This window comes from Rhinoraja longicauda, chromosome 8 (assembly GCF_053455715.1).
Source record: "Rhinoraja longicauda isolate Sanriku21f chromosome 8, sRhiLon1.1, whole genome shotgun sequence".
Classification (NCBI taxonomy): Eukaryota; Metazoa; Chordata; class Chondrichthyes; order Rajiformes; family Arhynchobatidae; genus Rhinoraja; species Rhinoraja longicauda.
In genome coordinates, this window is record NC_135960.1 from 23519838 (window position 1) to 23546420 (window position 26583).

At 40.0% G+C, this 26583-nt stretch overlaps 1 protein-coding gene across 1 annotated transcript; it reads left to right on the forward strand.

Moving 5' to 3' along the window:
* The first annotated feature begins 2076 nt into the window (after positions 1-2076).
* On the forward strand, positions 2077-25845 carry LOC144595768 (lactase/phlorizin hydrolase-like). Its single transcript, XM_078403394.1, is given in 13 exon segments — positions 2077-2168; positions 3672-4137; positions 4140-5043; positions 5674-7082; positions 7382-7514; positions 7983-8251; positions 11079-11365; positions 12923-13125; positions 14677-14879; positions 21836-21945; positions 23750-23884; positions 25228-25457; positions 25814-25845. Coding segments are annotated over 13 exon segments (4473 nt in total).
* The last annotated feature ends 738 nt before the right edge of the window (positions 25846-26583 follow it).

Below are 26583 nucleotides of genomic sequence, written 5' to 3' on the forward strand. Positions count from 1 at the left end.
TCTTTTGGAAAGACTGTTCATTAAGTTCTTTAGCTATGCTCTTTATCTTCACAGAAAGATTTCCCTTTTTGTCTTTACACTGCATCTTTATTGTTTTTATTATAGTTTTTAATTTAGTTTAGTTTAGTTTAATTTAGTTCAGTTTAGAGATGCAGCAGGAAAACATGATCTTGGTCCCGCGAAGTACACACTGACCATCAATCTCCCATTCACACTTGTTCTGGTCTAAGCACATTGTGGCTTCCTCCCCATCAGGGAAACCAAGTGTAGATTAGAAGACCATTTCACACCACACCTGCTCTCTTTTTGCAGCAGCCACTTCGCTTTTCTAGTTGCATGTCATTTCAACTCTCCTTTGCATTCCCATGCTCACCTATCTGACCCTGGCCTTCTCCATTCCAACAGCAAATTATTAAAGACAACTTGGATGAGCAATGTCTCATATTCCACATGGGATGAATATTACATTTCCAATTTTAAGTGACCCATATTCCCTGAGTTCACCAACACACACTCCCTTGTCCACCTAGTTTTTTTTCTCCCACTGTTTGTCTTTTGTTTCCCATTCCCCTCGCCCACCTATGTCGATCTGCACATCATTCCCTACCCATAGCGTTCCGCCTATTGCCTTCCACCCTCTGGCCCACTCCTCGCTAGCACTGCTATATACTCACAATGTTTCCCCTTCTCTTCCCCTCTCAGTCCTGATGGAAGATCTTGACCCTAAATGTCAACAAACTTATTTTTCCTCTACAGGTGCTGCTTGGAACCATTCATCATTTGAAGCTGAATTCTTTTTTTTTAACCATTGGAAACAATAAGGTTTTGTTTTTATTTTACAGAGCATCAACAGCTTTTTACAGATCTTGGTCTATAGATTAGACTTTTCACAATGCCCTCTCTCAAACAGGAGAGAACATGTCAGATCTGCACTGACTGAAATTGTGAAAGGTATGTGAAGAACCTTTGAATTCTGAGCACCATTCAGACCTTATCCATGACCACATAAACCTCCCCCTACCTAACAATGCCAACTCATCTTGCTGAACAATTGCACACTGCTTTAATTGAACATACATTATTTTATGGTAATTCAACTTATCTCAAGAGTCAAGAGAGTCAAGAATGTTTAATTGTCGTATGTACCAACAACAGAACAATAAAATTCTTACTTGCAGCAGCTTAACATGCCTGTAAACGCAACTACACACAGATAACAATCAAAATTCAATTAATCAATAACCATAACATGAATGCAAGAAAGCAAAGTCAATTGTGCAAACAAAGACATCGTCCATAGAGGTTCATAGTTGCTGAGTTACTGTTGTGTAATGTTCAAGAGACTCGTGCTGGGAAGAAGCTACTCGTGAACCTGGGGGTCATGGTTCTCGGGCTCCTCTATCTACTTCCTTGTGGTGATAATGAAATGAGAGGGTGGTGTAGGTCTTTGATGATAAAATAAATGTTATGCTTTCTGGTAAGTTTCACAAGCGCCCCAGGTAGTTTGCCCCCAATACAATACATAGAATCATAGAAAATAGGTGCAGGAGTAGGCCATTCGGCCCTTCGAGCCTGCACCGCCATTCAATATGATCATGGCTGATCATCCAACTCAGTATCCCGTACCTGCCTTCTCTCCATACCCCCTGATCCCTTTAGCCACAAGGGCCACATCTAACTCCCTCTTAAATATAGCCAATGAACTGGCCTCAACTACCTTCTGTGGCAGAGAATTCCACAGATTCACCACTCTCTGTGTGAAAAAAAACTTTCTCACCTCGGTCCTAAAGGACTTCCCCCTTATCCTTAAACTGTGACCCCTTGTTCTGGACTTCTCCAACATCAGGAACAATCTTCCTGCATCTAGCCTGTCCAATCCCTTAAGAATTTTGTAAGTTTCTATAAGATCCCCCCTCAATCTTCTAAATTCCAGCGAATATATACAATACAATACAATACAAGTACAATAGATATCAATGTTAATAAAAAATATTATTTTTATCTTAGTATGTTACAGTATGTTCAGAGTTTAGAATAATTTTGCTATGTTGATTTTTCTTACTGGCAGCTGTGACCATGCATGAGGTTCCAATTGTTGGCTATGATGCCAATTACTTTTTGGACAGTTTACCATTGTATTATCAAACAGGCAACTCAGATCAAAAAAGGTATCTAAATATAACATTCTTAAACTGCAATAATGTTATAGTTTCTCTATAAATAGGTATATCTCCGTGAAAATTTGAAAAATTGATAATTCAGTCAAAGTTTAAATGCGCATTTTGTAACTATATGTATTATAAAAGGGAGAAATATATTTTCTATGAATCACTCAAAACAATTGTTTTTAAAAAAATGTAAAAACCAGTTGGCCTAGAAATTGGATTGCACATTTGTTGCCTCCATCTTGCTTTAGCTTCTTCAACGTAAATTGCATGTTGCTAAACTCTCGTCTGAAGAAGGGTCTCGACCCAAAAAGTCACCCATTCCCTCTCTCCTAGATGCTGCCTGACCTGCTGAGTTACTCCAGCATTTTGTGATACCTTTGCTTTAGCTTCTTGCTGTTGAAACCCTGAATATATCCTGGCAAATTCCAGACTCAATAATTCCAATACTCTCCTGGGCATCCTCCAAAATCAGTTCAAACATTGTTGTCTTTATCCCATTGTACATTGTTCGAAGTGAGCCTGCTTGCTTGATATGTGGCACTGTTAATTTACCTGAAAAGTTTGCATATGGCTGTTAGATTTCAACTCCATTTTAGCCGAAAGTCTGTTTTATCCCTTCCATTACATCTCGCTCACATCATTTTGTTAATCCTGAACTACATTCACACTTGGAAATTTAAAATTTAAAATTTAAAATTATGTTCTATCTGTTTAAATCCTCCTATGCCCTCACACTTGCCCATTGCAATCGTCTCCACTGGCCCAACAACTTCCTTGCACATCTTTCCCCTGCATTCTTCCTTCAAACCTACAGCACCTGTCCAACTTCTTTAATTTTTCAAAACCCTCCTTAAGTACAGGTCTGACCAAGATTTTGGTCATACTACCGACACAGTGAAAAACAATTTTTCTCGAGGTACACAAATAATAAAAATATACAGTCTGCGACTGGACAAAAATCCCTTCTTATAAGTAGCCAGTAGATCTAGAGGACAGGCAACTTTTAAAATTTTCTTAATCTACTACACCTATAGTTCCATCTTTACATCATTATGGGCAGCACAGTGGTGCAGCAGTACAGTGCTAGAGACCAGGATTCGATCCTGCCTATGGGTGCTGTCTGTATGGAGTTGCATGTTCTCCTTGTGAGTGGTTGAGTGAGTTTTCATTGGATGCTCCGGCTTCCTCCAGATTCCAAACGTTTGCACGTTAATTACCTTCTGTAAATCGTCCCTGGAGTGTAAGGTCGAACTACTGTACAGGTGATCGCTGGTCGGCACGGATTCAGTGTGCCGAAGGGCCTGTTTCTATGCTTTATCTCTAAACGAAACTAGTTATCTTCTCTGCCTAGTTATTCCCTAGCAATAATCCCACTACGGAATAATTGGCTCCTATTTAGCTCGTGGGTTTTTATTTGCAAGTAGTTCACTGAATTTCAGACAAAGAAATTTATGGATTAGAATGGAATTTGAAGTATTTTAACATTTTATTTAATGTTTTCAGTACCTCTTCACCAATGGAAGATGGAGTTAAACTTCAGCATGTGGAACAATTGAATGAAGTCAAACTTCCCACAGCATCTGGTCTTACATCCTATCAAACTGTATTGCAGAAGTTTTCAAAGCAGTCTGCAGCAGAGAGGGATTCCTTTTTGTATGGCACGCTCCCCAGTGGCTTTCTTTGGAGCACAGCTACAGCCTCATTTAAAATCAAAGGAGGTTGGGCTGAACAGGGGAAAGGTGAAAGTATTTGGGACAAGTTTGCTCATGAGGGAAAAATAGAAAGAAACCAAACTGCAGATGTTGCCTGCGATAGTTTCAATAAAATTGATTATGATGTTTATTTGTTGAGAGGTTTACGAGCTAACACTTACAAGTTTTCCCTGTCGTGGCCGAGAATTTTTCCAACTGGCTATCGTGCCAAACTGAACCAAGATGGAGTGGACTATTACAATAAATTAATTGATAGTCTTCTGGTCTTCTGGAGTCCAATATTCAACCGATGGTGACATTATACCACTGGGATCTTCCTCAGTCGTTGCAAGATATTGGTGGCTGGCAGAATGAAAGTGTAATAGATACTTTTGCCGACTACGCAGATTTTTGTTTCGCCACCTTTGGAGACCGTGTGAAATACTGGATCACATTTAATGAGCCCTGGGTTGTTAGTTATGCTGGATATGGCACAGGGCAGCATGCACCTGGAATCAGTGATTTAAATACCGCAGTCTACAAGGTTGGCCACTCCATTATCAAGGCCCATGCCAAAGCTTGGCACATGTATGACAAAAACTACCGTTCTCGACAACATGGTCAATTAGGAATAGCATTAAATTCAGACTGGGCCGAGCCTTCCACTCAAAATTCAACAGACGTTTTAACAACTGATCGTTACCTGCAGTTTATGTTGGGCTGGTTTGCTCATCCCATCTTTGCTAATGGTGATTATCCGGCAGCCTTAAAAAAACAGATAGAAAAATATAATCGGGAATGCTCGTCTCTTCCTGTCCAACTGCCATCATTTACAGAAAAGGAGAAAAAGTACATAAATGGAACTTCAGATTTCTTTGGCCTCAGTCACTATACCTCTCGACTGATCAATTCTACCACAAATAACACATGTGCTTCAAACTACAATCGTATTGGGTATTTTTCCCCACAAATACACCCATCATGGCCGCCGACTGCCTCTCCATGGATATATATCGTTCCATGGGGACTGCGAAGGCTGTTAAATTTTGTTAGACATGAATATACAGGTACAAATATTCCAATTTATATAACAGGACATGGAGTGCCAACGGATGGTAATGATTTGATAAATGATACCTTAAGAACAGAGACGTCTGCTGCCTATATTAATGAGGCATTGAAGGGTAAGTTTGTTGTTGTTACAGTTGTAGAAATTCTTGTCAAAATAAGGGTAATAATTTTTGATATCTATACATAGACTATCTGTCTGATCCAAAACACTCTTTGTCTGAAGAAGGTTGTCGACCCGAAACGTCACCTATCCCTTTTCTCCAGAAATGCTGCCTGACCCGCTGAGTTACTCCAGCATTTTGTGTCTATCTTCAGTGTAAATCAGCATCTGCAGTCCCTTCCTGAACATTAACTTTGTTCTCCCTTCCACAAATGCTTCCTGAAATGCAATTTCCTGCACTTTCTGTTTTTATTACAAATTGCAGATACTGTCTTTAAGTCCTCACATTCACTGGTTTGTATATCCCAATGGTTTGCTGCTTCCTATGGCTACAACCTTACAACCATATATTTCAGTCTCAGCTCAATGCATGTTGCAAGCCAATCAGATGGAGGTCACAGCCATCATAGCACATGTACTTCTGGCTGTGCCAGGAATCAATCAGTCTTCCCACGGTGACAATGGTAAAATAAACCAATATTGACTTTTAAAATGATGACCCCCATACTGCTTTGTTACATGTAGTTACTTAAAAGCATGACTAACATCATCTTCCTTTCTCTCCTCAACCACCTCAAACCAGCTTTCATTTTGGATCGGATTGATGTAAGAGCATTTACACAATGGTCACTAATGGACAACTTTGAAGGTCCACAAGGATACAGCCATAGATTTGGACTTCATTATGTGAATTTTGAAGATTCCAATAGACCTAGAACTCCAAAGGAATCTGCATATTTTTACACACAGATAATTGAGAATAATGGTTTTGTTAACAGTTCCTCGAGCAATTCAGTTCAGAGTCTCACTCTCAACAAGATTAAAAGGCTGACAGATTTACCAGCATCAGAAGTGCCATCAAAGGCTAAAGTTGTCTGGGAAAAGTTTTCAAATCAGGATGAAATGGAAAGGGACAACTTTTTACATGACACCTTCTCAGAAGAATTTGGATGGAGTGTCTCCACTTCAGCGAACCAAATTGAAGGAGGGTGGAATGCTGATGGAAAAGGACCTAGTATCTGGGACAATTTCACCCATAATCTTAACATCCTGAATGGTAATATTACATGTAACAGCTACAATAAAATTGATGAAGATCTTTATATGCTTCGAGCATTGAGAGTTAAAAATTACCATTTTTCTTTTTCATGGCCTCGAATTTTCCCCAATGGGAGACAGGAGTCACTGAATCCTTTGGGGGTTGATTATTACAATAAACTGATCGACAGTCTTCTTGCAAGCAACATAACACCGATGGTAACACTTTACCACTGGGATATCCCTCAAGCACTTCAAGATATTGGAGGCTGGGAGAATGAAGAACTGATTGACTTATTTAACGCATATGCTGATTACTGTTTCATAACATTTGGAGATAGAGTTAAGTTCTGGATAACATTTAGTGAACCCTCTGTGTTTATCTGGGAAGGATACGGTACAGGTGCCTTTCCCCCATCTTTAAAAAAGCCTGGTGATCTTCCATACGGAGTGGCACATGTATTGCTGAAGGCTCACGCCAAGGTTTTTCACACCTACGATGATAAATATAGGAGCACGCAGAAGGGCTTAATTTCTATTAGCTTTAGTGCAGATTGGGTGGAACCAAAGGTGACTAATGACCTCAGAGACGTGGCTGCAGCTGATCGCTACTTACAGTTTAAGCTGAGCTGGTTCGCCCATCCGATTTTTTAAAATGGTGATTATCCTGAGGCGATGAAATGGGCAGTTGGAAACAAGAGTGAATTGCAACGCCTGCCAACTTCACGTCTTCCTCAATTTACAGAGAAGGAAAAAACTTATATCCGTGGTTCTGCAGATGTTTTGTGCATCAATACGTACACCACAAAAATTGTTAGTCATCAGACCAACAAACTTAAAACCTTTTCTTATGAATACGACAGGGACACAGATGAACAATTTGACCAGAGTTGGCCAACTACATCTGCCAAGAATTTTAGGGCTGTAGCCTGGGGCCTGAGGAGACTACTGAACTCACGGTAGCGCAGCGGTAGAGTTGCTGCTTTACAGCGAATGCAGCGCCGGAGACTCAGGTTCGATCCTGACTACGGGTGCTGCACTGTAAGGAGTTTGTACGTTCTCCCCGTGACCTGCGTGGGTTTTCTCCGAGATCTTCGGTTTCTTCCCACACTCCAAAGACGTACAGGTATGTAAGTTAATTGGCTGGGTAAATGTAAAAATTGTCCCTAGTGGGTGTAGGATAGTGTTAATGTGTGGGGATCACTGGGCGGCACGGACTTGGTGGACCGAAAGGGCCTGTTTCCGGCTGTATATATATGATATGATAATATAATAATCCTCCCATTTATGTAACGGAAAATGGAGTAGCTACTAAATCATCTTCGAGTGTGGACGATACGGATAGGATATTCTACTACAAAACATACATCGACGAAGCACTGAAAGGTTATTTTGTTTCTGTTTTTCTGCCAGATGCAGTAATAGATGTCTTTGTACTTATGGCATTTAGAACATTTGGACAAATTCCAACTTTTAAATTAATTGTTTCCATTGCTGTCTCTTAATTGTCTAACAAAATCATATAGGAATAGTCTGGAATTTTCCCGTTGCTTTTCTACATTGATTCATTCAAAATCTTTTGCAATTTTAAATAAAATCCTATCATATATTTTTACCAATTGTCTTGAATTTAGATCCAACAATATACAAATTACAGGACCATAAAGCACAAAAAATCCTTGAAAAAATGAGACACATCAGAGCACAGTTATGGATTGGTGGATTTAGAAAATACCTTTTAAAAATATTTCCTTAGCATTAATATGGATGTATTTGATGTACTAAATGTCCAATAAGAATAATGTTTTTGAAGTATCTGGAAATTAACTACTTTCTCTTCAAAAATATTTACAGCTTACAAGTTGGACCATGTTAATCTTAAAGGCTATGCTGCCAGATCCCTCATGGACAGTTTCGAATGGGTCAGTGGATACAGTTTACAATTTGGACTACATCATGTAAACTTCAAAGATCCTAACAGGCAAAGAACTCCCAAGCGATCAGCGCACTATTATGCAAGAATAATTCATGGCAATGGTTTCCCAAGACAGAAAGATGATGAATTTCTGCATGGTGAATTTCCAAAGAACTTTGCTTGGAGTGCTGCTACTGCTGCCTATCAGGTTAGTCATTAAGTCAGCTGAATAGCGTTTGGCGAAGAATATAGTTCTTTAACTAAAAATGTGATGTGCTTTTTTCATGTTTGTAATGATAATGTAGAATTAAACTTTCATGCCTGATGTTACTTGCTTTTTTTACATTTTCTATTGAAATAGTGTGGTACAATTTGATAACTAAAATGCAAGAACTATAATTCATTTACAACAAAAATCTTAATAAGAAATGAATACAATGATCTATTATATCTGCTTCCTCCTAAAATGGCTCATTTGTATTATCTATCAGTAAGTCCATTTTCTTTTTATCTATTTTTATTTGAGGAAGGACATCCTTGCTATTGAGGCAGTGCAGTGTAGGTTCACACGAGGTCAATCCCCGGGATGGCGGGACTGTCATAAGAGGAAAGATTGGATAGACTGGGCTTGTACTCGCTGGAATTTAGAAGACTGAGGGGGGATCTTATAGAAACATATAAAATTCTTAAGGGGTTGGAGAGGCTAGATGCGGGAAGATTGTTCCTGATGTTGGGGGAGTCCAGAACCAGGGGTCACAGCTTAAGGATAAGGGGGAAGTCTTTTAGGACCGAGATGAGAAAACATTTCTTCACACAGAGAGTGGTGAGTCTGTGGAATTCTCTGCCACAGAAGGTAGTTGAGGCCAGTTCATTGGCTATATTTAAGAGGGAATTAGATGTGGCCCTTTTTGCTAAAGGGATCAGGGGGTATGGAGAGAAGGCAGGTACAGGCTACTGAGCTGAATGATCAGCCATGATCATATTGAATGGCGGTGCAGGCTCGAAGGGCCGAATGGCCTACTCCTGCACCTATTTTCTATGTTTCTATGTTTCTATGTATTCACTGGAACTTAGAAGGATGATAGGGGATCTTATAGAAACGTATAAAATTATAAAAGGACTGGACAAGCTAGATGCAGGAAAAATGTTCCCAATGTTGGGGGAGTCCAGAACCAGGGGCCACAGTCTAAGAATAAAGGGGAGACCATTTAAAACTGAGATGAGAAAGAACTTTTTCACCCAGAGAGTTGTGAATTTGTGGAATTCTCTGCCACAGAAGGCAGTAGAGGCCAATTCACTGGATGAATTTAAAAGAGATTTAGATAGAGCTCTAGGGGCTAGCGGGATCAAGGGATATAGGGAGAAGGCAGGCAAGGGGTTATCGATTGTGGATGATCAGCCATGATCACAATGAGCTGGTGGCAGTGCTGGCTTGAAGGGCCAATGGCCTCCTCCTGCACCTATTTTCTGTTTCTATGTTTCTAATATGATTGATGAAAGTGGTTTTGCCAACATAATGTGGGATCGTCTCATATCTGTCTCCACTATTTCTTATTAAATATTCATTTCTAAGAATTATCACCCCAAGATTAACCGCCAACTAACGACAGAATAGATGTATTCAATTTATAGACAGGGAAACGAATTTTACTTGTTTTGAAGGATTGTTTTAAAGTGCACCTTAAAAAATTATCAAGATGGAATCTACACTTCTTGTGGGATAATGGATTAGAATGATAAAGGATCAGAAACAAAGATGCCAAGTAGGTGAAGATATCACAAAACAACGTAAAGTGCTGGAGTATTGCATCTGAAGAAGGGTCCCACCCCAAAATGTCACCTGTCCATGTTGTCCAGATATGTTGCTTGACCCGCTGAGTTACTCCAGCATGTGGTGTTTTTTTTGTAGCATCTTCAGTTCTTTGTTTCTAGAGGTGAGGATATCAATTAGCTTTCATTATTTCACTAGCTACGTGTATTTGCCAAAGAAAGCAACAGCAGAATTCCACTGCATCTTATATCCAAACTATGATCAGAGGCATGGCCAGCGGCTGTGAAGGATACTCTTATACGTCATTTCTAAAGAACAGATATTAATATACAAGGATATCACAAGTTCACAAGTTATAGGAGTAGAATTAGGCCAGTCGGCCCATCGAGTCTACTCCGCCATTCAATCATGGCTGATCTCAGCCACCTAATCCCATTTTCCTGCCTTCTCCCTTGACACCCATTCTAATCAACAATTTGTCTATCTCTTTAAAAAGATCCACTGATTTGGCCTCCACAGCCCTCTGTGGCAATGCGTTCCACAGATTAACTATCCTCGGACTAAAGAAGTTCCTCCTCACCTCCTTTCAAAAAGAGCGCCCTTTTATTCTGAGGCGATGACCTCTGGTCCCAGACTCTCCCACCAGTGGAAACATCTTTACTCCTATACTCAAATCAAAATACAGCGAGAATATACAAACTCTGTACAGAAAGCACCCACATCAGGATCGAACCTGGGTCTCAGGTGCTGTAAGGACCAACTCTACCACTGTGCCACCGTGCCATTATTATACAATTACATGCAGGATATCTCACGTTACAACAGTTCAGGTAACAGAAATTCACCCTTACTAAATTCTCAAATCACCATATTAAAAAAAGATACGGAATAAAAATTTGCCCCAACAAACTTTACATTTGCTCCTACAAACTTGGGCGGCCATGGTGGCGCAGCAGTGCAGTTGTACCTTACAGCGCCGGAGACTCGGGTTTGATCCCGACTACGGGTGCTGTCTGTACGGAGTTTGTACGTTCTCCCTGCGATATTCGGTTTTCTCCCACACTCCATAACCTACAGGTATGTAGGTTAATTGGCTTGGTGTATGTGTAAATTGTCCCTAGTGTGTGTAGGATAGTGTTAATGTGTGGGGATCGCTGGTCGGTGTGGACTCTGTGAGTCGGAGGGCCTGTTTCCATGCTGTATCTCTAAATTAAACTAAACTAATCAATGCATTGCACTTTTACTGTTATCCAACTAACTCCAGATTGAAGGAGCTTGGAGAGCTGATGGCAAAGGACTTAGCATATGGGACACATTTTCTCATACTTCATTGAAAGTTGGTAACAGCGATACAGGAGATACAGCATGTGACAGCTATCACAAGATCGAAGAGGATGTGGCTATTCTCAAAGAACTGAAAGTCACCCATTACCGTTTCTCCCTATCATGGCCTCGCATTCTCCCTGATGGAACCACACGTTTTGTTAATGAAATTGGATTGAACTACTACATAAAGTTTATTGATGCTCTCCTTAAAGCTAACATCAAGCCCCAGCTAAGCACCACTAATTAACAAGACCATTTTTACTGACATGTGAAAAATGGAACTAAACATCCATCATTTGTGGACATCAAACCAAAACAACTATGCTTCATTTTTGACCTATACGGTTTGATATGTTTATTGTAATATCTTTCATGTTGGAACATAAAATAAAGGAGATCTCAACTCAGCTGAAAATGAATGTAAAAAAGAAAGTTTGCAGGCCTCAGCTATTTAATGCAACAGAATTTGAGCCATTCAAACTAGGATAACATCAGGTTTAATTTTAGACTTGTTTGAATGAGCAAACCTGGTGGAAGTCATTTCAGTACCCATGGATAAGTGAAGAGTACCCAACTAGCGTGCGCATGTGCATGGATTATATACAAGAACTACACCAGAATTACCTGCCAACTATTACCATCTCGATTCACAAATCTAGGCAAAGGTTCTGAGGGCAAAGTTAACAAGCACTTTAAAACTACAGCCCAAATGACAAAGAAAATCGCAGAGGCATGCATACCAGTAGAAAAGTGAGGAACATTTATTGATTTTTGAGATAAACACATTTTTGCTATTATAAAAATTAAATTGAATTTAGCCACTGATTGCTGAAATAGTGCTAAAGTTGGGTAATGATACATCTGTGTATTTTTCTTTGGAATGAATGAACATTTATGTGAAGATGCATGTGGTTAATTTCTAGTAAATGTCCCAATAGTTACCAATATCATGGTATACAATATAAGGGAAAGAAAAGCTATTTTAAAATTTCAGTTCTTGAAATGTAGCAATTGCCTTTAATAGGCACCAAAAGGCTGGAGTAATTCAGTGGGACATGCAGAATCTCTGGAGAGAAGGAATGGGTGACATTTCGGGTTGAGACCCTCTTCTCATAGTCTGGTTTCAGTAAAATACAATAATCCTAATAGTTATTCAATCTACTGATTTAAACAGCTTATTCAATTGAAGACCGAAAGAGGGTGCAGACGCTGGAATATTGAGCAAAAAGAACAAAACTGCTGGAGGAGCTCGACCGGGCAGGCAGCATCTGTGGAGGGAAATGGACAGGCATCATTTTGGATCAGGACCCTTTAATGTTTTGAAGGAGAGACCTGACTCAATGCACATCTGTCCATTTCCTCCACAGATGCTGCCTGCCCCGTCGAGTCCCTCCAGCAGTTTTTTTTTTTTATAAACTTAAAATAAGTATTTTATTTGTGTAGTTCGAAAGAATGTGGTAATTATTTTCTGCTTACTCATGCCGTCAAAATATTAGGAACATTTTTTTGTGCAGTAATGTTACAGTATAAAATGTAATTTTAGATCGTGAACCTATTATCAGAAAATTATTAAAGTCAACCATGCTCAATCCAAAGACGTACAGGTATGTAGGTTAATTCGCTGGGTAAATGTAAAAATTGTCCCTAGTAGGTGTAGGATAGTGTTAATGTACGGGGATCGTTGGACGGCACGGACGTGGTGGGCCGAAAAGGCCTGTTTCCGGCTGTATATATATGATATGATGATATGATAATATTTACTTCTTTATCTGCTGGTTATCTACAGGTTACACTTTATCACTGGGATTTGCCTCAAGCACTCCAAGATGTTGGTGGCTGGGAGAATAGCAGCACAATTGACCGATTTGTAGAGTATGCTCATTTCTGTTTTCAGAAATTAGGTGACAAGGTGAAGTTCTGGATAACCCTAAATGAGCCTTACAATACAGCACTTCTTGGTTATGGCTATGGTACTGCTGCACCAGGTAGTGTATATATAAACACGCACATATGCATACTATTACTTAAACTCCATTTTCATTTTTGCTGGAAAATGTAAATATAACCATTAACTTTGTCAAACAATCTTTTCTTTTTTGTATTTTCTTGTTTCCATTTCATGTCAATAATCCACAATATCATAAGCTCAGTTGTGTGGGAACCTAATAATCCCTTTGGATAATTAATTTAGTTTTTTTAGTTTTTTGTTTTAGAGATGCAGTGTGCAAACAAGCCATTCGGCCCACCGAGTCCATGCCATCCAACGATTCAACATTAGGCCAGTTTTGCATCCTACACACCAGGGGCAGTTTACAGAAGACAATTAACCTGCACGTCGTTAGAATGTGGGAGGAAACCGGAGCACCCGGAGAAAACCCACGCGATCACAGGGAGAACGTACAAACTCCGCACATACAGCACGCATAGTCAGTATCGAACCCGGGTCTCCGATGCTATAAGGCTGCAACTCTACTCCTGCGCCACTATGCTGCCCTGTGCCTGAAGTAAAACTTCAAATATTTGATATAGGACATGATTTTATACATTTGAACATAATAAAGTTTAGACATTTGCGACAGTGCAGCTAGCAAGCTAGTAAAGCACAATTACAGGATTGTTTATAGTATTTATCTCTATCAGGTATTACTTTCTACTTGTATAATATAGAATAATTTGGAAGATAAATTATCGTTAATTCCAGTTTAAGATTAGTTAACCATTCTAACATCAGCCTCACACTTATAGTAGACTATCGTTATGGAATCCTTAGCTTGATCAAGCTTGCTAGAGTGATGTTCTGCAGAACTCCTAATTTGTTGTTTGTTTATCATGCTACAATTGCAAGGATGCATGTTCTGATCCAAGCTTTCCATATTAAATGTAGCAGGTAAAATTTTGGAGGTCCTACGATTTGAAGTAGCTTTCAACCATGGTGCTGAGCTGTGATTTTCTGCAAAGACTTAGACACATTTCTACATAGGATCAGTGGATTGAAAGTAATGAGCTGGGAGACATTATCTCTGTGGATGTGCTTCATGCGGATGACCTTCCAGTAATTAGCGGTATTTATGTAATTGTCCAGAGCAGTAATAATGGGTACACTGACAGGTGGTAATGAATAAAAACAAAATCTAGATCATAAAGCTAAGAGATTCAGATTCCCATGTCAGCTCCAATTTCCAGACCATATCATTAAATATTTTAGTTCATTTCTCCAACAGAAGAATAGATGCAATGAGATAGTGCACCGAATGAATGAAAATTCTGTTAATGACTATCAAATCTCATCACACCACAGTTTTTGGATATAAAACTATATCATCATTACACACAATGGACGTATTTTGTAATGGGAATGCAATATATTCTGCTTTTATAATCCAGCTTTTTGAAGTCAACAGAACTGAATTTCAGGAGTGCAAGATACAGCAATTACCAGACATGCTCAGCAGCCAAGGATTAATTTCTATCCCAATTATGTTTAAAACTATGATTTTTAAAAAAATTTAGTAAGCCATTCTTTCTTATGTTTGCAGGTATTGGTACAAGATTGGGCACGGCTCCTTATGTCGTTGCTCACAATCTAATCAAAGCCCACGCTGAAGTTTGGCATTTGTATAATGAAACGTACAGGTCACAACAGCACGGTCTGATCTCCATAACAATAAACTCTGACTGGGTTGAACCAAGGAACCCATACAAACAAGAAGATGTTGATGCAGCAAATAGACATTTAATGGTAAGAAATAAAAGGTAGTATTAGTTTGTATCTTATTTAGGTAAATAAGCTGAGAAACACAGAAAATATAGAAAAACAGGTGCAGTAGTAGGTTATCCGGCCCTTCGAGCCAGCATCACCATTCAATATGATCATGGCTGATCATCTGAAATCAATACCCCGTTCCTGCTTTGTCCCCATATTCCTTGATTCCTTTAGTCCTAAGAGCTAAATATAACTCTTGACTGAATTAAGAGAGGAGGAAGAAAAAAATCTATTTCTGGCCAAAATCGCTGTAAAGCAAAGGATCATGTTTATGGATAAGATGCAACCAACTGCACTGCAATTGTATTCAAACACATAGGAGCCTCTGCATCTAAAATTCCTGTCAACTCTCTGTCATCCGAAAAATACTAAATTCTCGACAGATTAGAAACCCACATGAAACACGGTGTATATCTTTACCAATCATAAAGAATCAATGAATAGCAAAGATTCATATTTATTGGCTATACCTCTACTTTCAATACCATTATCCCTAGAAGGCTTAGAAAGTTTGGCATGTCCCCAACAGCTCTCACCAACTTCTACAGATGCGCCGTTGAAAGCATTTTATCAGGATGCATCACAGCCTGATCTGGGAACAGTTCCATCCAAGACCGCAAGCAACTGGTGAGAGTTGTGGACATAGCCCAAACCATCACACAAACCAACCTCCTTTCCATGGACTCCATCTGCACATCACGCTGCCTCTGCAAAGCCACCAATATAATCAAGGATCAGTCTCACCCCAGTCACTCCTTCTCCCCTCTCCCATCAGGCAGAAGGTACAGACGTTTGAAATCGCATTCAGGGAGACAGTTTCTTCCCAGCTGCTATCAGGCAACTGAATGGTCCTCTCGTCAACTAGAATGCGGTCCTGACCTCCCATCTACCTCACTGGAAACCTGAACTAGCTTTAATCGGACTTTATATTGCACTAAACGTTGTACCCTTTATCCTTTATGTGTACTGTAGACGGCTTGATTGTGATCATGTATAGTCTTTTCTTTGACTGGATAGCATACAAACAACAACCTTTCACTGTACCCCGGTACACGTGACAATAATAAACTAAACTAAACAAAGAGTCTATGTCAGGAAGATCAAATTGAATGTAACACATTTATGGCCAGAGAAACATAGAAAATAGGTGCAGGAGGAGAATTTTGATACCGAGAGCAAAAACATGGGATCACAAGAGAAAACTGGTCGAAAGAAAATTGACAAAAACCTAGAAATATTACTTCAAAAAATTCCCGACAATAATTGATACCTGACAGAAAAAGATGTCGCAATTTTCTTTTCCCCTTCAACTCCATTATGCAATTGGGGTGATGCTGGAAAGACCTGCTTTGCCTAAAGGTGGCAGTAAATGCTTCCCTGAACGACCGAAACCTGCAAAATAGAGGTTACTAGAATTTCTTCAATTTTCTAAATTCAAATAACATATTAGCTTTCCTAGTTACATACTAATCTTTTGTGAATCATACAGCAGAAGACCCAGTTTTCTCTGTATTGCATAGGTTTGTAAACCCTTAACATTTAGATAAAATATCATTGTTTTCCTGACAAAATAAACTCCATCTTTTCCCACAGTATATTTAATTTGCCAAATCTTTGTCCCCTCGTTTAAACTTTTTTTACCCTTTTGTAGCCTCCTTTCATATTTTTCATAATCCATTTCCCCACTTATCTTTGGCTTGTAAGCAAAAAAATCTTTAGTGCCTTACATGTAGGCCATGTATATAAATCATAAAATGTCGAGGCCCCAGGACAAATCCACATGGCACACCAGCTGTTGCATCTTACCAACCAGAAAGTCATTACTTTATCGCTAATGCTTTCTGCCCCCTCTACCATGAGCTTTTTTTCTGTAATAATCTTGGACGTGGTACCTTACCAAATATATACACTGGTTTTCCTTTATCCGCAGCACATTATCTTCAAAGAATATTAATAAAATGTGATTTCATATCATATCATATCATATATATACAGCCGGAAACAGGCCTTTTCGGCCCTCCAAGTCCGTGCCGCCCAGTGATCCCCGTACATTAACACTATCCTACACCCACTAGGGACAATTTTTTACATTTACCCAGCCAATTAACCTACCACAAATCACGTTAACTATGTCCGATTGATTTTTCTAAATGCCTCACTATAATATCTTTAGTGATAATAGACAATAGACAATAGACAATAGGTGCAGGAGTAGGCCATTCAGCCCTTCGAGCCAGCACCGCCATTCAATGCGATCATGGCTGATCACTCTCAATCAGTACCCCGTTCCTGCCTTCTCCCCATACCCCCTCACTCCGCTATCCTTAAGAGCTCTATCCAGCTCTCTCTTGAAAGCATCCAACGAACTGGCCTCCACTGCCTTCTAAGGCAGAGAATTCCACACCTTCACCACTCTCTGACTGAAAAAGTTCTTCCTCATCTCCGTTCTAAATGGCCTACCCCTTATTCTTAAACTGTGGCCCCTTGTTCTGGACTCCCCCAACATTGGGAACATGTTTCCTGCCTCTAATGTGTCCAATCCCCTAATTATCTTATATGTTTCAATAAGATCCCCCCTCATCCTTCTAAATTCCAGTGTATACAAGCTTAATTGCTCCAGCCTTTCAACATACGACAGTCCCGCCATTCCGGGAATTAACCTAGTGAACCTACGCTGCACGCCCTCAATAGCAAGAATATCCTTCCTCAAATTTGGAGACCAAAACTGCACACAGTACTCCAGGTGCGGTCTCACCAGGGCCCGGTACAACTGTAGAAGGACCTCTTTGCTCCTATACTCAACTCCTCTTGTTATGAAGGCCAACATTCCATTGGCTTTCTTCACTGCCTGCTGTACCTGCATGCTTCCTTTCAGTGACTGATGCACTAGGACACCCAGATCTCGTTGAACATCCCCTCTTCCTAACTTGACACCATTCAGATAATAATCTGCCTTTCTATTCTTACTTCCAAAGTGAATAACCTCACACTTATCTACATTAAACTGCATCTGCCATGTATCCGCCCACTCACACAACCTGTCCAAGTCACCCTGCAGCCTTATTGTATCTTCCTCACAATTCACACTACCCCCCAGCTTAGTATCATCTGCAAATTTGCTAATGGTACTTTTAATCCCTTCATCGAAGTCATTAATGTATATCGTAAATAGCTGGGGTCCCAGCACCGAACCTTGCGGTACCCCACTGGTCACTGCCTGCCATTCCAAAAGGGACCCATTTATCCCCACTCTTTGCTTTCTGTCTGTCAACCAATTTTCTATCCATGTCAGTACCCTACCCCCAATACCATGTGCTCTAATTTTGCCGACTAATCTCCTATGTGGGACCTTGTCGAAGGCTTTCTGAAAGTCGAGGTACACCACATCCACTGACTCTCCCCTGTCAATTTTCCTAGTTACATCCTCAAAAAATTCCAGTAGATTTGTCAAGCATGATTTCCCCTTCGTAAATCCATGCTGACTCGGAATGATCCTGTTACTGCTATCCAAATGCTCAGCAATTTCGTCTTTTATAATTGACTCCAGCATCTTCCCCACCACTGATGTCAGACTAACTGGTCTATAATTACCCGTTTTCTCTCTCCCTCCTTTCTTAAAAAGTGGGATAACATTTGCTATCCTCCAATCCACAGGAACTGATCCTGAATCTATAGAACATTGAAAAATGATCTCCAATGCTTCCACTATTTCTAGAGCCACCTCCTTAAGTACCCTGGGATGCAGACCATCAGGCCCTGGGGATTTATCAGCCTTCAGTCCCATCAGTCTACCCAAAACCATTTCCTGCCTAATGTGGATTTCCTTCAGTTCCTCCATCACCCTAGGTTCTCCGGCCCCTAGAACATTTGGGAGATTGTGTGTATCTTCCTCAGTGAAGACAGATCCAAAGTAACGGTTTAACTCGTCTGCCATTTCTTTGTTCCCCATAATAAATTCCCCTGCTTCTGTCTTCAAGGGACCCACATTTGCCTTGACTATTTTTTTCCTCTTCACGTACCTAAAAAAACTTTTGCTATCCTCCTTTATATTATTGGCTAGTTTACCCTCGTACCTCATCTTTTCTCCCCGTATTGCCTTTTTAGTTAACTTTTGTTGCTCTTTAAAAGAGTCCCAATCCTCTGTCTTCCCACTCTTCTTTGCTATGTTATACTTCCTCTCTTTAATTTTTATGCTGTCCTTGACTTCCCTCGTCAGCCACAGGTGTCTTTTACTCCCCTTCTGCCGTTCCATTTGCAGAGTAAAACATCATGTTGTGATCACTGCCTCCTAATGGCTCTTTTACCTCTAGTCCCCTTATCAGATCAGGATCATTACACAACACTAAATCCAGAATTGCCTTCTCCCTGGTAGGCTCCAGTACAAGCTGTTCTAAGAATCCATCTCGAAGGCACTCTACAAACTCTCTTTCCTGGGGTCCATTTCCAATCTGATTTTCCCAGTCTACCTGCATGTTGAAATCTCCCATAACCACCGTAGCATTACATTTGTGACACGCCAATTTTATCTCCTGATTCAACTTGCACCCTATGTCGAGGCTACTGTTTGGGGGCCTATAGATAACTCCCATTAGGGTCTTTTTACCCTTACAATTCCTCATTTCTATCCATACTGATTCAACATCTCCTGATTCTATGTCACCCCTTGCAAGGGAATGAATATCATTCCTTACCAGCAGAGCAACCCCACCCCCTCTGCCCACCTGTCTGTCTTTTCTATACGTTGTGTACCCCTGAATATTCAGTTCCCAGCCCTGGTCCTCTTGTAGCCATGTCTCAGTGATCCCTACAACAATGAATCATACTTGCCCATGACTAACTGAGCCTCAAGCTCATCCACTTTATTTTTTATACTACGCGCATTTAAGTACAACACTTTAACTTCTGTATTTACCTCCCCTCTCACATCGGTCACAAATGGCCCTGCCCTTAATCTCTTTTCCCCTCTAGAACTTCTGTTCCCATTCTTCCGAGAGTCTTCTCCAATATCTCCTGTATTCCCTTTAACCTCATCTTCATATTCACAATTTGTTAACCCCTTCTAACATTTCCCCCATGACAGATGTTAATTTAACTGGCATGTAGAGAGTTAGGTATAGCTCTTCAGGCTAACGGAATCAAGGGATATGGGGAGAAAGCAGGAACGGTTACTGATTTTGGATGATCTGCCATGATCATATTGAATGGTGGTGCTGGCTCGAAGGGCCGAATGGCTTACTCCTGCACCTATTTTCTATGTAGTATCCTGCTTTCTATCTTTATGTATTAAAGGGGTCACATTTGCTATTTTCTAATCTAGTGGTATTTTTCTGGAATCTAAGGTATTTTGGAAAATGTAACCCACCACATAAGCTTTCTCCCAAGCTAAAACCCTGGAATACAGCCCAATGGAATCCAGCAATTCATCAACTTCAACAATTTGCACAGTATCCCCTTAACCCTGCGATTGCAATTTTCTAGAGCTTCCCCCTCCCTTCCAATTCCCGATTGACATCTATTTCTGGGATGGTACATATCTTATTCATACTGAAATTTCATCATTAGCCACCCCATTACTTTTTATTATTAATTTTCCGGACACAATCCTATAAGCCTTTGGTGAGCCTGCATCTGGGAGTATAGCTTAAGGTTTTGGATTCTGTTTAAAAATGGATATACTGCTCGTAGCAGGAATGCAGCAAAGAATGATTAGACTAACTCCAGGTATTGCTGGACAGGTTGGCCCAAAGGAGGCCTGCATTTTCTTTCGAAAAATCTTATCAAAATAGAATTCTTACAGGCTGATTGCTGGGAGAATTGCGGAGAAGTTGACATCCCGGGATCAGAGTCACCAAGTAAGTTGTCCATTTAGAACTGAGATAAAGAAAAACTTAATCACATAGGGGGTGGTAGATCATTGGAGTCCTTTAGTCAACAGAGGAATCATGATAAAAGGATTGAGCAGGAAAATAGCGCTGTGGCAGATCATTCAATGTCTTGGTCAATGGTAGAGCAGGCGTGAACTACCAAAAGGCTGACTACCACTTCTATTTCTCATGTTCTATTGGATCAATGCTCACTTTGTTCTTTCCTTTTTTAAATAGCTCAAAAATATTGACTATTTTTTGTTTTATTTCTGCCAGCTATATCTGAAATTCTAGTCGTCCCTTTCATATTAACCTTTTAGTTATTAATCTACTTTAGTTATTAATCTACTTTGCTGATTTTTAAAATATTCTACCCAATGTTGTACATCTATGTTTGCACAATTATACTCTTTTTATATTACCTTTAAATTCTTTGGTTAACCACGGATGGTGGACATACCTCTTAGAATTTTTCTTTTTCGTCGAAACGTGCTCTACTCTCTGCATTCTGAAAGATTCCCTCAAATGCCAGCAAGCTCATCATCCAAGCTGCATTGTATTTTAGAAATATACACTAAAATGGTTGAAATGGTTGAAATGCACGGTGGCACAGCGGTGGAGTAGCTGCCTTACAGCGCCAGAGATCCGGGTTCAATCCTGACTAAGGGTGCTGTCTGTACGGAGTTTGTACATTCCTCCTGTGACCTACAGGATTTTTTTCCGGGCTCTACGGTTTCCTCTCACACTCCAAAGTCATACAGGTTAATTGGTTTGGAAAAATTTGTAAATTCTGCGCTGTATCTCTAAACTATACAGCTTTTTGTTTAGAGATACAGCGTGGAATTTAAATGCAATGATGCACACAAGTTGCACAGTTACTGCTGGCTGTATGAAGCAATTGTAATAATAAATTGCCAGCGCATAGATATTGTGCAATCTGCCTTACAAAGGGTAGGCACGGAACAAATGCTGATTGTGATTCACAAACCAATGTTCAAGAGCTACTAATTTAGCCCACAAAGAATTTGGACACTACCAAAGCCTGATTTAATATTTTTATCCCTTTAGTTTTATGGTGGATGGTTTGCATTTCCAATTTTTAAAGATGGTGACTACAATGAGGTAATGAAAACACGTGTGAGAGAGATGAGCTTGGCTCAAGGATTGGCCAAGTCTCGGTAAGAAATCAGCATTTTCAATGACTAAAGTATTTAGTGTGTAATATATAGCCAGATAATAGCACATATTTCTTTGTTTACGTTAATTGCAGCTTTGTATTAAATTAATGCTGCCTTTGGAAAATGACTCAAATCCTGTAAATGCTTTAATGTTTTTATAAGAATTTATTGTTATTGCTGTAATTATACATTGAATCAATAACATGATTTCAATGCTAGTTTCAAAGAATAAAAAAAACAAAAATTGCTTGGACAAAGATCCATATTGTCTAGAAATCCATCAGATTTCTGGCCTCACTGTACTACCAGGAAATTTATTGGGTTATTTTAACTTAGTTAATGGATACTGCCCATCAATTTGGAGCAGTGATAGACAATGTATTGGCTCAGGTCGGGATACCTCTTCAGATTGCTCTTGAGATGCTACCTGACCCACTGAGTTACTCCAGCACTTTATGCTCCAGAGATGCTGCCTGACCTGCTGAGTTATTCCAGCACTTTGTGGAATTAGTCTGAAGAAGGGGCCTGACCCAAAACCAAGTCACTTTTCCATGTTCTCCAGAAATGCCGTCTGACCCACTGAGTTACTCCAGCACATTGTGTCCTTTTGAGTAAACCAGCATTTGCTAGTCCTTGTTTTTATAATTTGGAACAGTGTAGGTGTAGCATAAACACCCATAATGATCCTTTAGTCAGTCTGAAGAAGGGTCTCGACCCGAAACGTCACCCATTCCTTCTCTCCCGAGATGCTGCCTGACCTGCTGAGTAACTCTAGCATTTTGTGAATAAATCGATTTGTACCAGCATCTGCAGTTATTTTCTTATATGATCCATTAGGCGATGTCTATCCAGGTAATTGTTTTGTAACTTAGAGCTAACGAGGTGTAAATGCCTTGGTTTCTGCTTTGTTTGGTCGGAATCAACCATTTGTCTTCTCACATCACACTTCAGGTACCACCTGCTAGGCATTCTCTGGGCATTCAAAGAGGAGAATATCAGTGCCACAACTGCAACACCATAAAACTGCCAACAATTATAAAACTAGTACAATAGAAGTCCACCATTATTCCTTAGAATTCTTTGGGAATAGATTAAGTAAGGAACAGCGATTGAAGAACGATAATGAGAGGACTTTCAAAATTACTTTGGTTGCCAGGATAATATCAGTTGACCATTGAACAAACTTAACTGGGCTACCTAAATATTCCCCTCTTGTCATACTTGTGACCATTAATAGGATGTGGGACATCTTTGCCAACCTAAACAATCCAACGTGTTTTCATCATCTATATACTAAAACTCTCGTTTGTTTGTTTGTTTGTTCCTGAGCTACAGCCAAAATGGTACACGATAGCACGACAATTTTAGACCCACCTTACTCATCGTTGTCCTTTTGGTGCTAATGGGAGAAGTTTCATTGAAATCGTTGTTATATTTTTAAAGTTATTCACATTTTAAAGTTTAAATCTATCTCCTAGGGAGGGAGGAGGGAGGATAAGGGGGGTTGAGGGAGATGGAGTGGGGGGGGGGGGAGGGGGCGGGGGGAGGGAGGGAGGGGGGAGAGTTGAGGGGGAGAATTGAAGGGGAGAGGGGAGGGGGAGAGGGGAGAGGGGAGGAGAGGGTGCTGCATCAATGCAGGAGAGGTTTGGGCCCAACGGGTCCACTTAGTCTAGTAGTAATTTAAAATCTTAAATAAAACCATCTAACACAGTGAGATCTGAGAATTATTGGTGCAAGTGGTAAAATTTGGCAAGGAAAAAAAATATTTTGAGATTCTTAACTGCCTTTCGAATAATCTTCTCAGGCTCCCTGAATTCACAGAATCTGAAAAAAAGAAAATTAAAGGGACCTATGACTTTATGGGATTTAACCACTACACCACTGTGCTGGCTTTCAATGTCAATTTTGGAAATATTATCCCGATGTATGATGCTGACAGGTAAGGTTTTAAATGAAACAAGGACATAATACGTTAGATTTAAATGTTAGTTAGATTGAGGTTATTTTATGATATCACCTCCAATTCCTATCCTCTGGCAGAAGATCCCGATGAATTGTCCACACACCGTTTTGCTCAAACATACCCATCTGGTGAACCAATTTACTACTTGGAGTCCCTCAGCAATCCATGCCCTCCTCCCTTTTATTTACACATAGCTATTGCTAGACATGTGTTTTGTTGTCATACATGCATCAATGATACTTCCCTCTGCCCCCAACACTTATGCTATCTAACAACTGTATTGCCAGTGGAAAATGAATAATAAACTGCTCCATCCCTGAATTCAAGCACTATAACCATTACCACCAATATGATCATCAAACTCCACCCATGAGTCAGCTAAACTATTTTGTCTTTTTAATCCTTATCGATCTACGTTTTCTCCATATGAAAAACACAACAGTCAGCCTTTCTATTCTCCATGGCTTTATCGCATCTTATTTCTGTAATATTTTCCAGCTTTACTTCCTTTTGAAAACTATAATCAATCAAATTGACCTCTGTGTTCCTCGACTTTAATAATGATTGCACTGCCTTCAAAAATAATAAGATTTTCGATATTCTCTTCCTGAACTGCACTCTCACAACTCAAAATCCCAGTTTGTTGAATCTTTCAATGGGAATTCCTAACTTTCTTGATAGTTTAACTTGATTGTATTTTTGTATAGTATAATCATATCTAGATAATGTCACCCTTTCCTCTCCAGAGATGCTGCCTGTCCTGCTGAGTTACTCCAGCTTTTTGTGTCTATCTCACCAACTGAAGATGTCATTAAGGTGGAAAAAGTGCAGAGAAGATATTTGAGGATGTTGCCAGGACATGAAGGACTGAGCTAGACAGATTAGGACTCTATTCTTTGGAGCGCAGGAGGCTGAGGGATGATCGATGATAGAGAGGTGTATAAACCATGAGGGGGATAGGGCGAATGCATTGAGTTTTTTACGTAGGGTAGGGAAATCACAAAACCAGAGGACATAGATTCTCGGCAATATTCTTTGAATTTATCTTGCTGGTGCTTCAATGCCTTGGGTTAGCTCAGTTCAGTGCAGCTACATCAGGATATCCTTCAGATAATTCTATTTAAATGAACCTAGGAACATAAGAATTCCAACCACTTTTTCCTAGAAAAGAAGAAAGAGGACTGTAAAGTTTAAATGAGGTACATCCATCGTAGTATGTACTTATAAATAGATTTAAAAATGGGCAAAAATAGACTTCTCTTTGAACATTTTCTGTTAAAATTTTCTACTGTGTGAAATAATTCCTCCTTTATTTCCAGAGGAACTGGGACAACCGTAGATCGCACTTGGCTTAGTTCCGGGACTTTCTGGCTGAAAGTAACTCCATGGGGTTACAGGAAAATTCTTAACTGGATCAAAAAAGAGTTCAACAATCCTCCAATTTATCTAACAGAAAATGGTGTTTCAGAGCATGGAGATAAAGGGCTCAATGATGCCTGGAGGATCAATTATCATCGGAGTTACATAAATGAAGTTTTAAAAGGCATGAGGCATTTATCTAGGGATGCCAACTTTCTAACTCCCAAATACAAGACAAGGTGATGTCACCGCCCACGCCCCACATGACCTCACCCAGCCAGCGGCCATGTGCTCCCGCTCCACCAATGATGGCCGCCCGGGCCGGGAGGCGAGTTGCAACCTCCGTTAGGCAAACACACTCGGCCCCGCTCCCCGAACACACTCGGCCCCGCTCCCCAAACTCTGTTAACGTTAACGAGCTCCGTTAGCCGACAGTGTCGGGGCCTACAGTGGCCTAATACGGGACCAGGGAGGTCCCAAATGGGACAAACAAATTTAGCCCAAAATATGGGATGTCCCAGCTAATACGGGACATTTGGCAACCCTACATTTATCTCCCTTTTTACATTTTCTGTTGACTTTGTAGACATCTTGTATTTTAATAACACCGACAAATGCACATGCCTACAACATCCGCTCAAATGCAAGTGAAGTCTAGGTGATAAACAGTCTAATATTATTTGCCAAACAGCTACTGCTACACTAACCCTCTATCGAGTATTTAAGGCACACTTGCTAACCCTCATAAACACTTTCAAATGTAAAGCCCTGCTGTTTGCACTGTTTACTGTTTTATCAACACATGATACACATTTAAACCAGTTATTTGATATTAATATCAAATACTGTATATTAATGAAATAATTTAATATTGATATTTGATGGATATCAATTCATGTCATCCATGCCTCAAATGAAAACCTTTAATAATACAAGATGTTACTGCCAATTCAAATTAAGCATTTAGATTTAAACCCAACTCACATCAATGCAGTAAAACTCTGATAACTTGTCACCCATGGGATGAGCAGATTTTCTGGACCTTGCATGCTACTCCGAGGAAAAACTCAAGCACACTTTTATCACATGTTACACAGGAGTATTGCAAGTGTATTATAGATGGCTTTGGAGCTGCGCTTCACCATACAGTCATGGGTGCCAAGAGTAGACCAAGGAGTTAAGCACATAGGAGGACATGTTATTGCTGATCCACACTGTTTGATGTCTACCGATACCGGTCCATTGTTCATTCTAACTCCATTCTGAGAATTTACCGCTGAACTGCTGCCTGTGAAGCAATTGGCTCAATATTTATT